Here is a 17,829-nt window from a genome sequence, read left to right on the forward strand (position 1 = left end):
TGTGAGAAGAGTCACTTTTCCCTGGTTGATGAAACTCCCAAGTAGAGGTCTTATAACACCTGAATTCCTTCCGGAGGATCTGTCTCGAGGCAGATAAGGGGAGTTTAGAGAAATCCTCTCCCTGCATTCGCTGTTTTTCAAGTGCCTAATGCTTAAAATAATTAATATACCAAAGCAGCATATTTTGGATGGCAAGTGTTAAATTCATACAGTCATATTTTGGGGTGTATATTCTGCTACTGTTCAGCACCCAAGTTTGAGAATGCAGCTTCGTGTCCATCCTTCCCCACTGGACCCCAAGGTTGTAGTTTTCTTTCACTTCTACAAAATAATTTTATTATTTTTACTTTTCAATCTCCTGAAACACTTTTTTATTTATCGCCCATTCAGCAATAGTGTGTTACAGTTGGATCTGTAGCCTTGGATTCTTACAGAAACATTTTTCTACAATAAATTTAATTTGGTTAATAATACAGCAAGTGCTCACTGAAGTCTACTATATACCAGTAACTGGCCTAGCCATGGTGAACAAGCCCTGAAGAATACGAATAAAGTTCACAGTCTAAGAACTACCCTGTGAGAGAACAAAACTTCTCTTATAACCCCAATCATTAATTTTGATGAAAGGAACTGAATTTTTTTATAAAAAAATATTAACTAATTCAAGAGATATTTATATAGCTGCATTCATGGTCAAGGATTTGAGGAGGATAAAATCAGTCTCTGACACTCAGACATACTCGTGGCATGTAAGCAAGATGACGTACGTGGGAATTAACAGCCAAGTCTAAATTAGTACAAATATTTATCCTTGGAACATTTCTTCTTTCTCTTGCCAAAAAAAAAGAAGGAATGGAAGATTGGTCTGTTCTTTCTTTTCCCTGCACAGCCGGCCCTTCAGGGAATCTTGCTTTCACCACTTGCCCCATGACTTGCTATCACACAGTTCCTTTGTATTTGTAAGGACTTGTTTTAATATTATAAAGATTTTGCTCACCATTATATCCCTGATATTTGGCTCTCCTCCTAGTGCAAAGAATATGGTTAATACTTTTTCTTTTAAATGAAGAAAGGTAACAAATTAAAAAACAAAAAGATTTACAAAATGTAACAAATAGGAGTATAGCTTAGACCTCCAAACAAGTTCTTTAAAAGTGATTATGTTGAATAATAGTTTTTATGATAATATTTTGATGGAATGGTTTTTAACACTATTATCAAAAGATTTCAGAAGAAACAGTGTGAAAGCAAGAACCTGATATGTCAATCTCTATCTCTATTTCTATATCAATAACCATGGTGAGTAATTAAAACAGTGAGTCTTCTACCATCAATGACACAAACTCCACCCTCAGGCTCACTTCCTTGATATTCAAACTTGGCAAATCTTCCAAAGTTCTTACAGCACAAGGAATAAACAAAACAGAAAAAAAAGTATAAATTTTGAGATACCCTGTGTCATGCAGGGTGTCATGCGGGGTCTCTGGTCCTGCTCCCCACATAAGAATGCAGGATATAGTGAAGCCAAAAAGGAACACCCACAGAGGCATAAATAGGGGAGTCATACCACCATAGTCTTGCTGGCGGCTGGGTTGGAGACACAGGAAGCAGGAGCCACACTATCCACAGCCTGCCATCCACTTCTATCTGCCAACCAAGCTCACTTGCTAGCTGAAATCCGCCGTGCTTACTGCAATCTACTCTTTCTAGCTCAGTCACCATCTTCTTACCCAATTTCTGCTAGCATAGCCATAACAGTTGCATTAGTGGCCAATGGCTCACTGACAGCCAACTAGCCACAGCTGATGGTCATCCAATCAGTTGATGGCCATTTACTACCTGAGCCAACACCTTTTCACATGAGGCCAAGAGCCTGGAAACTTCACTCCTGGCTCTGTCCCCACAACCTGATTAAATTTAAAGTTTTAAACTTCCAACTTAACAAAACAAGGCAGCTCTACTGACTCCAGGATTACTGTAAAGATAGGATTGACAAAATGTGATATATTTTCTTTTCATGGTTCAATTACTTGTATTCAAGTAATTGCATCTGTGTAGAGCACCCCTGGAATCTGTTAAAGTGAGTTTTGTGTGAGCAAGAGTGACTCCATATTGAATGAGCAAGAGTAATTCCATTTTGGGCATGAGCAGAGAATTTAGCAGACAACGCCCAGGGAGCTGCCCCTTTGCGCGTTGTCCTGGTAATGGGTGTAACCAACTACACTCTGAAGGTCTTCTACTGAAGATATGAGGACATCAGGGTCGCCGACTGGCTTCCCTGATAAGGTGACGTCAGGAAGGCACTCAGAACTGCATAAGAACTGAGGACTTTTGCAGCTCAGAGAACCGATCATGACTGAAAGGTGACCACACTGCCACTCTGCTCCAAGAACCCTCCATTATGCTCTGCTCCGCTCAGACCAAACTGACCTCTGGGACCAGCCATCCTTCCTCCCTCCACCAGGACTCTAACTTTGGGACGAGTTTGTTTCTCTATTTTACTCAATTATTATATTACTCTGTGTGCTTTATTGTTTAATGTAGTGATGGTTAATGCTTCACTGTTTGGTGTGTTGATGATTGATTTTGAGTAAAGAACATATTGGAAGGCTTCTAAGATCTTGCATGTTCTGTTCTTTGCTTGTGCCAATGGCTATCATGGAGGCCTCAGTCAGTGCAGGGTAGATCCTGGGGGTCGGAAAGTCTCTTAGGGGTTAGTTCCCCTGACTTGCAGGAAGAGACTACAGCACAGACTGTGAGGCTAGCAGTTGCTCGTGACAGCATCAATTTTATCCCCTTCTCTTAGAGATGGGAAGACAGTACCTTTGGTCTAATTAAAAAAAAAAGTCACATTGACTTATGTGTCTTGGTACCCTGGCCATTCATATATATATTCATATATATATATGTGTATATATAAATCTTTTGAGGAAAGTTTCTTTTATGTCTTCATTTGAAAGATGTGATACTGAGCCTCAGCACACATTAAATGAATTGTCCAAGGTTATACATGGAACACATGGTAGGAGATGATTAAATCAAATAATGCTTCATCTGAAGTGTTGTGGGAGCTCAACAAGGCACAGGTATACAAAAGTGATTCAGTTATTTGGGCACAGTTTCTATCTTTGATTTTAATTCTGAAACTCTTTGCTCTTGAATTTTTATACCTAAAAGGGTATTCACCAAAAGACCCACATTTAAAAATAAGCAGAAAGAGATAATGGAGGTAGAACAGTAGATAACCCACAGGCTTAAAAAATTAATTTGCATTTATGAAATTTCCAAGGCTACTTTCTTCTTGATCTGCAAACTCTAAATCTTTCTTCTTTGATAGTCTTGTTAACTGTCTAAATTTATGATCTAGGTGTTTTTAATACTCACCTATTGGACAATAAGTATATTCTAGAACTGAAAGACTATTTTAAACCTTTAACTAAAATGTTCATCTGTTAAATGTCAAACTCTGCCTTCAGGCTGGAAACTCAGCAATGCATTAGACAGTGGGATACTGCCTCAAAATCCAAGTTTCCCTAAGAACTTTTCTCCAGTCCTTACTTAGCCTATTCCAGAATCCAAAGCAAAGAAGGAATGCAAATTTTGGAATTTAGCTCCTGGACAAACTCGTTTGTTCAGCTCACACACAAATGAGGACACCCTACTCTACAGTATTACTATGGGATATGGTTCACAGGCCCAGAGATCTACCTCGTTGGAGGACAAGGCTGTGTTTACTGGAGTCCAAAGGGCAGAGCTGCTTAGGGAGCCCCTAATGTTTGAAACAGAAAGCAAAAGCAGCCTTGCGCTTATATGTTTGTGACAAATTTACAATGACCTTAGATACGGTGGGAGGAACTAAAGTTAACTCACAAATTCCCCCACAAGGTGGAGTCTGAGCAGCAGCGCCTTGAATTTGTCACTCTGAAGTCTGTCCTATAAATCTACAAGGAACTCTTGAGAGGTTGGTTTCTCTTTTAAAACACGACTGGGAGCTGTGAATCCTATCAGAATTGTAGCCGGTAAGCGCTGAGACACTGATACACTCTCTGTACAGAAATAGATATTCAGTAATTTTTTCAAAGCGATATTCTCTGCTAGTATCCTTATCACAATGCTTTAGAGGCTTATTTCACTAGTTTCGTCTTCTTTTTTTTTTTTTTTTGCTTTAAATTATACTCATAAAAGTAGTACAACCTCCTTTAAAAAATTCTGTTAAGACTAATTTCAGGGATCATTTATAATTCATAAAATTTTGTGTTAAATGAAGGAATCTTTATCAATGTAGTGAAAATCGATACTACACTGAAATCATCTACTAAAAGATAAAGACTTTTGATTAATTAAAATGAATTCTGTAGTTACTTTAGTTTACATGGTAAAATTAGATCAAAATTCAGATCATTAAATAAGCTTTAAGTCCTTTGCTTTCTGTAACTCTAGTCTCTCATGGTTGCTATTAGTCATATTAAATATTTAGAGAACTGAAAATGTCTGTTTCTTAAGCAGGGTTTCTTCCACTTTCATTTTATAAAATATTTGCCTAAGAATGGAAACTTGATATACTTTTCTCTGTATAGTTAAAAGAAGGTGTTTATGGTTTCCTGCTTTTATTTTAAGGAGGGTGGGGTGTTATTTAGATAACACATTGGATCAAATCCATTGATCTTCCTAATGTGAGACTCAGTATGTAATAAATATAAACCTAGATGTGAAATGTGCAGTTGTAACAAAGTGATGTCACTCATTTCTCAAACAATGATAGTTTTAAAGAACTATTCCTCTCTCTATATATATTAAATGACATTTTCTTTCTCTTTTTCTCAATAAAAAGCTACACACCTCCTTTATAATTTGCTTTAACAGATTCTAAACTTTAAACTAACGTGTATAATTTGCTCATTTCAGACATGAAACCTGCAACTGTGTAATGATTAGCCACTTGGTACACAGTCATTTATTTAACTTTTTAATCTTAGACCCAGGGGTTACTAAGAGATCCGGATTTCCATGATTCCATAAAAATAATCAGTTCTTATAACTATAGAAATTTTACCTATGAAGTTTTAGCTACCTAAATAAAATTGTGAAAATGCAATTTACAAAATTTCAAAAGCAATTTTTATCAAAAGGTATTAAATTGAAAGATATTATGAGAACATATTTTATCTCTTTATAAAGGACTTTACTTCATTAATTTCATTAGATCCTAATCAAGATCCTCTGAAGAAAGTAGAATTTAACTTAATTTTATATAACATTGCAGCACAAAAGTTTAGGTGACCTGCCCAAGACTATATGTGTATATGCCCACCTTCTTAATAAAATTATCACTAAATATATAAAATACAGAGGGTGCCAAAAAATGTATACACATTTTAAAAAAGGAAAAAAAAACATTAAAATTGTAATACTCGATATATACGATAACAAAAAATGAATACAAGTCACTTTTGACTTCTGTAATTACAAGAGGTGCTCAAAGTAGTTACCATCAGCGTCCAGACACTTCTGATGACAGTGAACTACTGCTTGAGCAATGTTGACCAAAGTGTCCACTTGTGTACATTTTTTTGGCAACCCCGGTATAAAGTGTAAAGTTTTGTTTAACTTAGATTGAATTTATTTCAAAATAATAGCACGTCAATTTACTTGGAAATGATAAACCTACATAAAACATACATTATGGCTTGCAAAGCATGAATTGTCATAGCTGGTGGATTGAATGCAGAACTAAGCGGCAATTATTATGAGTTCATAAGTTGTTTCCTTGAAGTGAGGGAGGGCACTGTGCTCTCATGGGCACTGAGGATTGAATTTACTTCTGTTGGAGGCTGTGTGGGGTGAAAGGGTGAAGTTAAGTGTGGTATTCCTGAAAGACTATTCTGCTGAGACACACCCCACTATCAGTGTCAGTGAGGGTGTGACACTTGGACTGTGCAGGCCCAGAAGTGGAACCAGCCACTTTAATCTTTCTTTGCCTAGCCAGGCTGAATGGGAAGGGTTGATTAAAAAAAGAAAATGGGTTTTTGTTTCTTCATTTGTTTGTCTTGTTCCTTTGGATCAAATATATGGTGATGGAAGGAGAACTGACTCTGGGTGGTGAACACAGGATGTGATATATAGATGATGTATTACAGAATTGTGAACCTGAAACCTATAAACTTCATGAACAATTGTCACCCCAATAAAATTTATTTTAAAAAATAAAATAAAATAAATAAATAAACACATTTAAAAAGTGGGATACTGGTGAGATAAGCAGGAAAAAAAAGAGTAAATGGGTTCATAGCCTGTGACACATTGCAGACTGAGTATAGGACTGAAACAGGAAATAAAGGGAGATAAAGGAAATGGGCCAAAGAAGTACGTAGAAAAAAAAGAAAATTTATAAAATAAGAGGCAAATAAAAATACAGTGAGAGGTTCAGGTCTCAGACCAGGAATTCTGCTCTGCATGTGTCACTCACATGCCATGTCAAAGACAAACATAGCTGACTTAGCTCCTAAGGCAAAGTGTAGTCCCAAATACTGACCTTTACTATCCTTCTATTTCTGTTTTTGTTTGTACTCTTTTTATTTAAGAGTTTAGTCCTGAAATGAGGAAAATTATTCTGATCCTTTAGGAATGTTACAAGGATTACATAAGAGGCTAAGAAAAAATGAACATGGGTTATTTTTTAAATAAGGAAAGTTGAATTTTACCTGGATATAATGGTTGCAGAATAATCTGTATATTTATTTAGGTAACCCAGTTCAGAGTTAGAATCAACCCCAACAAATTCTTAAAGTGTTGACTCTCCAAAGAAAATCCAAAACAAAGAAGGAATGCAAATTTTGGAATTTAGCTCCTGGACAAACTCGTTTGTTCAGCTCACACACAAATGAGGACACCCTACTCTACAGTATTACTATGGGATATGGTTCACAGGCCCAGAGATCTACCTCGTTGGAGGACAAGGCTGTGTTTACTGGAGTCCAAAGGGCAGAGCTGCTTAGGGAGCCCCTAATGTTTGAAACAGAAAGCAAAAGCAGCCTTGCGCTTATATGTTTGTGACAAATTTACAATGACCTTAGATACGGTGGGAGGAACTAAAGTTAACTCACAAATTCCCCCACAAGGTGGAGTCTGAGCAGCAGCGCCTTGAATTTGTCACTCTGAAGTCTGTCCTATAAATCTGCAAGGAACTCTTGAGAGGTTGGTTTCTCTTTTAAAACACGACTGGGAGCTGTGAATCCTATCAGAATTGTAGCCGGTAAGCGCTGAGACACTGATACACTCTCTGTACAGAAATAGATATTCAGTAATTTTTTCAAAGCGATATTCTCTGCTAGTATCCTTATCACAATGCTTTAGAGGCTTATTTCACTAGTTTCGTCTTCTTTTTTTTTTTTTTTTTTTTTTGCTTTAAATTATACTCATAAAAGTAGTACAACCTCCTTTAAAAAATTCTGTTAAGACTAATTTCAGGGATCATTTATAATTCATAAAATTTTGTGTTAAATGAAGGAATCTTTATCAATGTAGTGAAAATCGATACTACACTGAAATCATCTACTAAAAGATAAAGACTTTTGATTAATTAAAATGAATTCTGTAGTTACTTTAGTTTACATGGTAAAATTAGATCAAAATTCAGATCATTAAATAAGCTTTAAGTCCTTTGCTTTCTGTAACTCTAGTCTCTCGTGGTTGCTATTAGTCATATTAAATATTTAGAGAACTGAAAATGTCTGTTTCTTAAGCAGGGTTTCTTCCACTTTCATTTTATAAAATATTTGCCTAAGAATGGAAACTTGATATACTTTTCTCTGTATAGTTAAAAGAAGGTGTTTATGGTTTCCTGCTTTTATTTTAAGGAGGGTGGGGTGTTATTTAGATAACACATTGGATCAAATCCATTGATCTTCCTAATGTGAGACTCAGTATGTAATAAATATAAACCTAGATGTGAAATGTGCAGTTGTAACAAAGTGATGTCACTCATTTCTCAATGATAGTTTTAAAGAACTATTCCTCTCTATATATATATTAAATGACATTTTCTTTCTCTTTTTCTCAATAAAAAGCTACACACCTCCTTTATAATTTGCTTTAACAGATTCTAAACTTTAAACTAACGTGTATAATTTGCTCATTTCAGACATGAAATCTGCAACTGTGTAATGATTAGCCACTTGGTACACTGTCATTTATTTAACTTTTTAATCTTAGACCCAGGGGTTACTAAGAGATCCGGATTTCCATGATTCCATAAAAATAATCAGTTCTTATAACTATAGAAATTTTACCTATGAAGTTTTAGCTACCTAAATAAAATTGTGAAAATGCAATTTACAAAATTTCAAAAGCAATTTTTATCAAAAGGTATTAAATTGAAAGATATTATGAGAACATATTTTATCTCTTTATAAAGGACTTTACTTCATTAATTTCATTAGATCCTAATCAAGATCCTCTGAAGAAAGTAGAATTTAACTTAATTTTATATAACATTGCAGCACAAAAGTTTAGGTGACCTGCCCAAGACTATATGTGTATATGCCCACCTTCTTAATAAAATTATCACTAAATATATAAAATACAGAGGGTGCCAAAAAATGTATACACATTTTAAAAAAGGAAAAAAAAACATTAAAATTGTAATACTCGATATATACGATAACAAAAGATGAATACAAGTCACTTTTGACTTCTGTAATTACAAGAGGTGCTCAAAGTAGTTACCATCAGCGTCCAGACAGTTCTGATGACAGTGAACTACTGCTTGAGCAATGTTGACCAAAGTGTCCACTTGTGTACATTTTTTTGGCAACCCCGGTATAAAGTGTAAAGTTTTGTTTAACTTAGATTGAATTTATTTCAAAATAATAGCACGTCAATTTACTTGGAAATGGTAAACCTACATAAAACATACATTATGGCTTGCAAAGCATGAATTGTCATAGCTGGTGGATTGAATGCAGAACTAAGCGGCAATTATTATGAGTTCATAAGTTGTTTCCTTGAAGTGAGGGAGGGCACTGTGCTATCATGGGCACTGAGGATTGAATTTACTTCTGTTGGAGGCTGTGTGGGGTGAAAGGGTGAGGTTAAGTGTGGTATTCCTGAAAGACTATTCTGCTGAGACATACCCCACTATCAGTGTCAGTGAGGGTGTGACACTTGGACTGTGCAGGCCCAGAAGTGGAACCAGCCACTTTAATCTTTCTTTGCCTAGCCAGGCTGAATGGGAAGGGTTGATTAAAAAAAGAAAATGGGTTTTTGTTTCTTCATTTGTTTGTCTTGTTCCTTTGGATCAAATATATGGTGATGCAAGGAGCCCTGGCTCTGGGTGGTGAACACACGATGGGATATATAGATGATGTATTACAGAATTGGATACCTGAGACCTATAAACTTCATGAACAATTGGCACCCCAATAAAATTTATTTTAAAAAATAAAATAAAATAAATAAATAAACACATTTAAAAAGTGGGATACTGGTGAGATAAGCAGGAAAAAAAAGAGTAAATGGGTTCATAGCCTGTGACACATTGCAGACTGAGTATAGGACTGAAACAGGAAATAAAGGGAGATAAAGGAAATGGGCCAAAGAAGTACGTAGAAAAAAAAGAAAATTTATAAAATAAGAGGCAAATAAAAATACAGTGAGAGGTTCAGGTCTCAGACCAGGAATTCTGCTCTGCATGTGTCACTCACATGCCATGTCAAAAGACAAACACAGCTGACTTAGCTCCTCAGGCAAAGTGTACTCCCAAATACTGACCTTTATTATCCTTCTATTTCTGTTTTTGTTTGTACTCTTTTTATTTAAGAGTTTAGTCCTGAAATGAGGAAAATTATTCTGATCCTTTAGGAATGTTACAAGGATTACATAAGAGGCTAAGAAAAAATGAACATGGGTTATTTTTTAAATAAGGAAAGTTGAATTTTACCTGGATATAATGGTTGCAGAATAATCTGTATATTTATTTAGGTAACCCAGTTCAGAGTTAGAATCAACCCCAACAAATTCTTAAAGTGTTGACTCTCCAAAGAAAATCCAAAACACAAGGCAAGTTTTCTTGATTCTGAGTCTCACTGGAAACGTTCCTCTATTTATTACTCATGTACTTGGAATGAGAGAAGTTATCCCGCTAGTAACATGTCCATTAGTCACGTCAAACAATTAACCCAGCAATTTTGTGTATTCTTATTCAGCTGCCATTTTGGGAGAACACTCCACCTAAAAGGAACTATTCAGCAACGGGGTGATTACAAAGATAAATTAAATGAGATTCTGGCTCCCAGGTGGAATACAGTTCAGTGGGGTAGACCAGCAACTCAATGAAGCTACTGTAAGTAATGGGTTTATAGTGAAGACACACCTGACAGTTAGGCAGAAAAACAGCTCCTGAGGTTTTCTGAAGAGCCAAGCAGACATCCCCTCAGGCTTACACATAGTTTGTGTCATAGAAAGATTCAATGACTCTCCAGACTGGCTTGCCCTGTCATGCTTTCAAGAAGAATAGTTATTCCATTTCCGTCTATTGTGCAACAGTATTTCTTACTTACAGCTGGAATCACTTCATGCTATAACAATCAATGGTCTGTTTGACTCTGAAAAATGAATCACTCATGGCAATACTCCTTATAGACTCTCTCATTTTATTTCTTCTTCCTACGATTCTTTAAAATTTTTGCTCCTGTTTCTAAATGCGTGAATAACTATACCTAACAGCTCAGATTCCTGAAATAATTTCATTATATGCTCAGCTAAACATCATCATGGTTGTGTGGTCAGAGCTTTCACAGCAAGTCATTCACAGATCACTGACAAAACCATTGTCATTAGCGGGTCAAGTGTCCATTAGAGGTCTAATAAATGGTGACCAGGCAATCGATAATGTCAAGTGGTGGAGTCACAGTCATCTCTATTCAGTAGATGTTTTCTTCATTAGAAAGCTAATGTAGGTAGAGACCCATTTAGAATCAAATTGTCAGCATGTCAAGTGTGTTTGATCTTTCCCATTCATATATGTATTTATATACAGTACCTGGCAGAATGTACTACTTATTATGAGTATACTTGTTATAAGATTTGTGCTCATAAGTGTTACAGGTGTTCAGAGGAGGAAAGACTACTTTTAGCTGAGACATCATGACAGGACTCATGAAAAAAGTCACATTTGAACTAAGGTTTTGAAGGATGACTAGGATTCGAATATGTAGAAGGGGAAGTAACACATATTAGGCAACGGGAATGGCATGAGAAAAATCACAGAGACAAATTCATGAAGGAAACAAATAATTTAGTATGTCAGATACTGAAAGAACCATCAATGTTGAGACCATTGACTTTTGTACAAAAGCATGGAGTGTAGCAATTGGAAGCCATTACCAGTATCAAAGCTAAAAACATCAGATGAAGCTCAGTATCCTTATTTGGAAATATAAAGGACGGCTCATTAGGGGAGACCATTGGCAGTTGAGAAAGGAAGAGGTCAAATAAGCAGAAGAATTTAAGTGCAGGGGACAGGAAGGATGTCTATTTTACTGGCATTTTATAACCTCAGACATGCAATTGTTTATTGCCTAACACTGGATGTGTTGGGGTAAGAGGAAGGAGAGTGGGGTGTAGAGGAAAGATCATTAATTGTGATTCTAGAGACTTATCTATGTTAGTTTTAGTTGGTCCCTAAGCATTCTAAGCTATGAGTTGAAAAACATCAAACATTTATCTTGTGATCCAATATTCCCCTGAGCTACAGACTTAAACATTCAATAAGCAGCTTGATATTTCTACTAGGATGTTCAATATTTCTCTAAAACTTAACATGTCCTAAATAGTACTCTGATTTTCTCTTCAAAATGTTTATTTCCCTAGGTATTTCTTCTTTCACTTCCTTTAACATATTTGCTCAGATCCCAAAGCTAAAAGTAATCCCCTTTCCTATCTTCACCAGAAATTATCTTTATTTTCTCCAAAATATATTGTAAATCCAGATACTCCTCTCTACCTTTCCCCTCACTACGTTTAATCTACCATCATTTCCCCCTGAACTACTAAAATAACCTTAATTTACCTCTTTTTTTTAAACTCATAACACAACAGATATCAGAAAAAGTGACTTTTATGTAATGTAAAATTATGTCGCATCATTTTCCTACTCGAGATTCTCTAATGATTTCCCATTAAATTTAGAAAAATACTCCAACTCCTTTCTGGTCTTCAAAGTTTTTCATGACTAACTCTGTCTCTGCTTTTCTTACATCATAGTTTCCCCCTCCTCCTACTTTCCTTAGTGCATTAGTTAAATAGGTCAAGTCCATCTCTACCTCAGGGCCTTTGCATTTGCTGTTATCTTCCTTCAAGACCAGGTCTTCTCCATAATATGATTAAAAAATGATCATATATTCCATACCTTTGTGGTTCTCTATTCCATTACTCTGCTCTGTTTCCTCATAGCTCTTAAACTATCTGAAATTACATAATTTACTTATTTTTTTCATTCTGCTACTGAAAAGTAAACTCCGTAAGAGTCACTACTTATGCACTGTCTTATACACTGCTGTTCCACCAGTGCATGGTGCTACACAGTAGATGCTCAGTAAATATTTATTGAAAGAGTCAGTGAATGGAGGAATGTGGAAGTGAAGGCAACAAAAGTAAACATATGTAAATCAAGCTAGCAAGAGGAAATTCTTTTTTCTCTAATACTATTCTTACACAATTTCAAAAAACTAAAACTTTGAGAATTATAAATAAGTATAAAACTCGGGTGGAGTTTAAAAATATGTATTTAACTCTCCATTGCCATTCATCCCCTTCAGAAAGATTAAGTTTTCTTTCCAAAAAAGGTGGGGAATGTTCAATGATGACTAAATGGAATATACTGTGGTTTCAAGAAACACTAAATGGTCTTGTTTGTTCTAAGATTACATATATATATATATATATAATATATGTAATATATATAATATATATGTATATGTGTATATATATATATATATATATATATATATATATATATATATATATATATATATATATCTCCGTAAAATAAGTTTCTCATTATCAGCAGCAAGTAGATCTCATTGGTCTTCATATGCCCCAAATTATTAACATTATTTAAAGTTACCTTTTTTATCAATATAGTTTTTATTCACAGTAAAGAATTTCTTATGTTTCTATTATACATATCTCCATAGTTTTAAAACTATGATCTAAGAATCCTTGACAATGAGATAGTGGAGGTGGCTTAGGGAGAAGGACAAGCTAGGTGGGGCACTGTTTTTCTATTCTTTTCAAAAGAGCATCTTTACTGTTATCTTCTAGTAAGGCATTGATATATATATATATATATATATATATATATATATATATATATATATATATATATATATTTGAAAGTCACTCTATTGTTCATTTTCCAGAAAAGAAAAATCAAAAGAGCTAATATTTATTGAGAGCACCATTACCTAATTTAGTCCCTTCAACATCCCTTAGTTACTATTATTTTCTTCTTTTATATATGAGAAAACAATTAAGCATGGAGTTTGATGCTCTCTGGTTAATTATATTATTTCTCAGATTGGGAAGATGGAATCTAAGTTAAAACAAAAGATGTTTTACCTAAAGGGCTAGTTTTCTGCAGGGAAATTATGGTGGCTTAATTATTTTTAATTTTTGTTTTCATTTTTAGCAAACAACTTGTAATGGAGCCTTTACCCCTTGAGTTACCAGCTGACACAGTGCAACGTGTGGCATCTGAACTTAGATGTCCCCCAACGGATGAAAGGGTTGCCCTCCGCCTGGATGAAGAAGATAAGCTGAAGCACTTCAAGGACTACTTTTATATTCCCAAAGTGCAGGATCTGCCTCCAAGTAAGAACACTGGAAAGGATTTTATTTGTCTTAATTTATTAACTTATTTTTGCTACCACAAATGTTTATTATAAATCTTTGAAAAAATCATAATTCTATTACATGAGAGCCATTGCAATTGTCTGAAAAACAGCCGGTTCCTGGTGCTGCTAAATCAATCTGTCAACCTACCTTAGTCTCGGATCCTTTGTTTCCTCTCTTCTTCTGTATAAAATACTTACATGGTGTGTATACTATCATTTACTTCTCTGAACAAAAGAGTGAAAGTTATAGGCAGATGCATTTATGTGTTCTCTAAGTATTTAGAGCTCAAAACTATTCTTTTCCAATATAGTGTTAGAATATCTCTTATTTTGTGGCACCTCGTTTAAGATAGCGTATTTGCCTTAGAGAGAATGTTATTTTGGGACTTGGTATATTCATTTTTATGTGAATTGCCATTTTTTGAGTAAAGATGGTATGAATAAGACTTACCAAAAAAAAAAGTCAATTATTAAGAAATAAATACTGCATTAACAAAATAGTGGAGTAAGCTGACTCTGTTGTTGGATAGGGAGATGTTCTGTTTAAAAAAGAAAAACAAAACCTAGGCAGCACAGATATAAAAATATGAAATAAATGTTCATATTTGGCTTTGCTCCATTTTAAATCAAGGAAAAAGACTATGAGGTTGAATGGAATTGATCCACCAAAATGGGTTTCACATACTTTACAGTAGAGTCTAATTTTCTTTTTTTCTTCAGATTAAGTGAGGCAAATGCAATTTTTGATACTCATAATCCACGAGAATCAGCTACCATGTTTCCTGAATATAAGACTGGGTTTTATATTAATTTTTGCTCCAAAAGATGCACTAGGGCTTATGTTCAGGGGATGTTATCCTGAAAAATCATGCTCGGGCTTATTTTCAGGTTAGGTCTTATTTTGGGGGAAACACGGTAATATGATTTTAGGATAAAATTACATCACATAACTGTCTTAATCAGCTTACATGTTATTATGTAACAGGATGACACCCTGTAGTATTATGGAAGGATGAAATAAGAGAAAGCCCTATTTTCAATTTCAACTTGCTTAATATCAATTGAGAAATACATTGATACAAATGACAGTTGCATGAGACCAGATAAAATGGGGCTGTAGATGAAGTGACCTGAGATCACAGATGAAAAATCTTCTAAGGCTTTCTAGAAATCTAGAATGAAAGCGTATTTTGATTTGAATCTTAAGAGATGAAAAGAACTATTAATGCGTGAAAATGAGGAAATTATATCTCAAATCATTCCTTCAGTGATGGGAGAAAAGGGACTCAGTGGCCTGCAGGACATAGTGTGGAAGTCCTCAAAATACTCAGGACTCACTTGAGACAATAAGCTCTGGTGACCCTGCCTCACTGTGCTCTCCAGCCCTTGGGTTGCCTGGGAGATTTGATGAGCTTCTGTTTGAGGCATGACACCAGGACCCTGGAGTGTCTCAGAGCTTTAGGCCACCTTTTCAGCACACAACAAGAGCTGTAAATCAGGAATCAGGGCTCTAGAGCTTTATGACATTTATTGAAAAGTATAAGTTCCTCACAATTAAAAATAATTTATTTATTTTCATGAGTGATTAGGAAACCAGATGCAACAAAGTAAGCAAACAAAAATACTAACAAAACCTTTCCAGTGAGGATAGATGATGGTATAACAGAGAGAAGGAAGAACGTGGCAGAAGCACTGAGATGAGAAAACGGCCAGTGGTCCACTGCGGCTTCAGCTTGGGCTGGATGTCTTGGGGAATGACATAATAACAGCCACACAATAGCAGCCACATCTAGACACACATTTATGAGCAACGACTATTTCCTGCACCTGGAGGGGATGCATTAGGCGAGTTTGGTGTCTTTGACTTTCTTTTCTTAAGATGCCTTTATTCTATACAATACCATTAAGGATTTCAGGTAAGATCTAACCCTGAATTTCCAGGAACAAAAGACTGGAAATTACGGGGTACACAGAATATTAAAATGGTATTTTGAATTTGTTACTTTTTCTGTTTTTGAATCTAACACTCATTAACTAACATAACTTTCATCCTCAGGTTGAGTCACTTTCATTCAACAAATATTGATTATTTACCTTTTCACATTCCTCCACATGGTTTTGAAATTTGCTTTCTAATCCATCTCTGTCATTCATAGCATGAGCAACTAACAAAAGTCATAATGTTTGTCTTGGAAGCCACTGTGGTCTAAGATTGCAGTGAATTTCTGGTTCTAACTCTATAGTTGGGTGAATTTTGAGAAACCAGCCTTTCAGTACCTTCATATGGAAAAGCCACATACTGCTTAAAAATGTTTAGGGTCTTACAGAGCATGCAAATGAGATAATCTGTAGAATAATGACGAATGACAAATGTATTGCCAACTGAGGTCTGTCTTATGTATCTCTTTAAATGTATTTTTGAGCCAAGTTTTTTGTTCCTGCCTCCCCCTGTCCCCCCAACAACCCCCCCTCCCCCCAGGAATGGTCAGCTCCCGGAGGGTTTGGGAACTACTGTGATAAAAATATTGTTTATCTGGCTGAAGGGCCAATTCATTTGGACAAACAATACCTCCTGTTCTTGCCTGGGATCATTGGCCGAAGACCTTCCAAAACCTGGCAACATGTCTGTCACATCACTCTTATATAACTTAGTTACTTTTTTACTTCATCAGCTGACAAGGGCAATGCTGACATTGCGATGCTGACGCAGGTGAAACAGACAGAAAGCAATGTCATCCCATATCTCTCCTGCCAGGGATGAGATGAGGGAGAATTTTCTTAACCTTAAGGTAACCATCACCTCACAAGAGGGAAAGAACAACAACACCTCATGTGATGGAACGAAAAACTAACCATCACTTCACATGAGGGAAAAACAACAGAATCTCACATGAGGGAACAAAAAGCTAACAGACAAATCTAACCATCACCTCATGAGGGAGAAAAAGACAACATGAAACAATGAAGCTATATCAGTCCTGAAAGCTATATCAATCAATGAAGGAGAATTTTCCTAACATCTTCTCAACAGGTAGCTATCACCAATATAATTAGCTTATTTGGGAACTGTTCATTTAAAGAGAACCCAGTTTTGTTTTGCTTTGTTTTCTCTTTTGTTGCTCTGCTTCGTGTGGCCTTGACCTCAGAGTTAAGACATTGGCAGCTGTGTTTCAAGCAATAGAAAAAAGATGGGGTCAAAGAAGAAAAGACAGGGTGCATATGGGCTCTCCCTTGAGGAAGGTTCTCAGAAGTAGCCTCGGTACATTTTGCATTTCCTACATGCCATGGGCCAGTTGTATGTTCATGGGCCATCTATGGTATTTTCCCGAAAATAAGACCTAGCCAGACCATCAGTCTAATGCAAAAATTTTGAACAAAAATTAATATAAGACCCGGGATTATATTATTATATGACATTATATTATATTATATTATATTATATTATATTATATTATATTATATTATATTATATTATACCTGGTCTTATATTAATTTTTGCTCCAAAAGACTCATTAGAGCTAATAGTCTGGCTAGGTCTTATTTTCGGGGAAACACAGTATGTGTAAGGAAGACTGAGTGTAAAATATCATTTCTATGCTTGGAAACCACATTTAAAGCTTTCAATTCTATTAGTATAGAAGAAGAATTGAATTGAATTTAGGGCATGGCTAGCACCGTATTTTAATATGCAGCATCTTGTGCCTTCCTAGCTTTGCAAAATGACAGTCTAGGTTCTACAACTTATTTTTCTGCTTTCCAATCTTGTCTGACAGCCCTGAAGCTAGCAGAATAGTGGACAACCACATATATTTTTCTAATCTCAGCTCTTTTTCCAATTTTTTAACTATTTGCAGTTGTTGCTTTCCAGTAAAAACTAGGAAACAGGCATCTAGGAAACAGAATGCTATCATATATTAGCATCCTGTAGTAGATTAGC

At 35.5% G+C, this 17,829-nt stretch overlaps 1 protein-coding gene across 5 annotated transcripts in view; it reads left to right on the forward strand.

Annotated features, from left to right (window-relative positions):
• The first annotated feature begins 3,863 nt into the window (after nt 1-3,863).
• The window catches only part of KYNU (kynureninase), a 105,272-nt gene continuing 91,306 nt past the window's right edge, over nt 3,864-17,829 (forward strand). The window contains exons 1-3 of one of the 5 annotated variants that reach the window (XM_074335797.1): nt 7,009-7,252; nt 10,203-10,339; nt 13,688-13,869. In XM_074335797.1, the coding sequence (XP_074191898.1) occupies nt 10,329-10,339; nt 13,688-13,869 (193 nt within the window). In that variant the 5' untranslated portion in view covers nt 7,009-7,252; nt 10,203-10,328. Of the gene's footprint in view, nt 3,962-7,008; nt 7,253-10,202; nt 10,340-13,687; nt 13,870-16,658; nt 16,924-17,829 lie in introns of those variants that run through there. The other 4 variants (XM_019735900.2, XM_074335809.1, XM_019735899.2 and 1 more) reach the window with 4 other exon arrangements.

Source organism: Rhinolophus sinicus, linkage group LG01 (genome assembly GCF_036562045.2).
Source record: "Rhinolophus sinicus isolate RSC01 linkage group LG01, ASM3656204v1, whole genome shotgun sequence".
Lineage (NCBI taxonomy): Eukaryota > Metazoa > Chordata > Mammalia > Chiroptera > Rhinolophidae > Rhinolophus > Rhinolophus sinicus.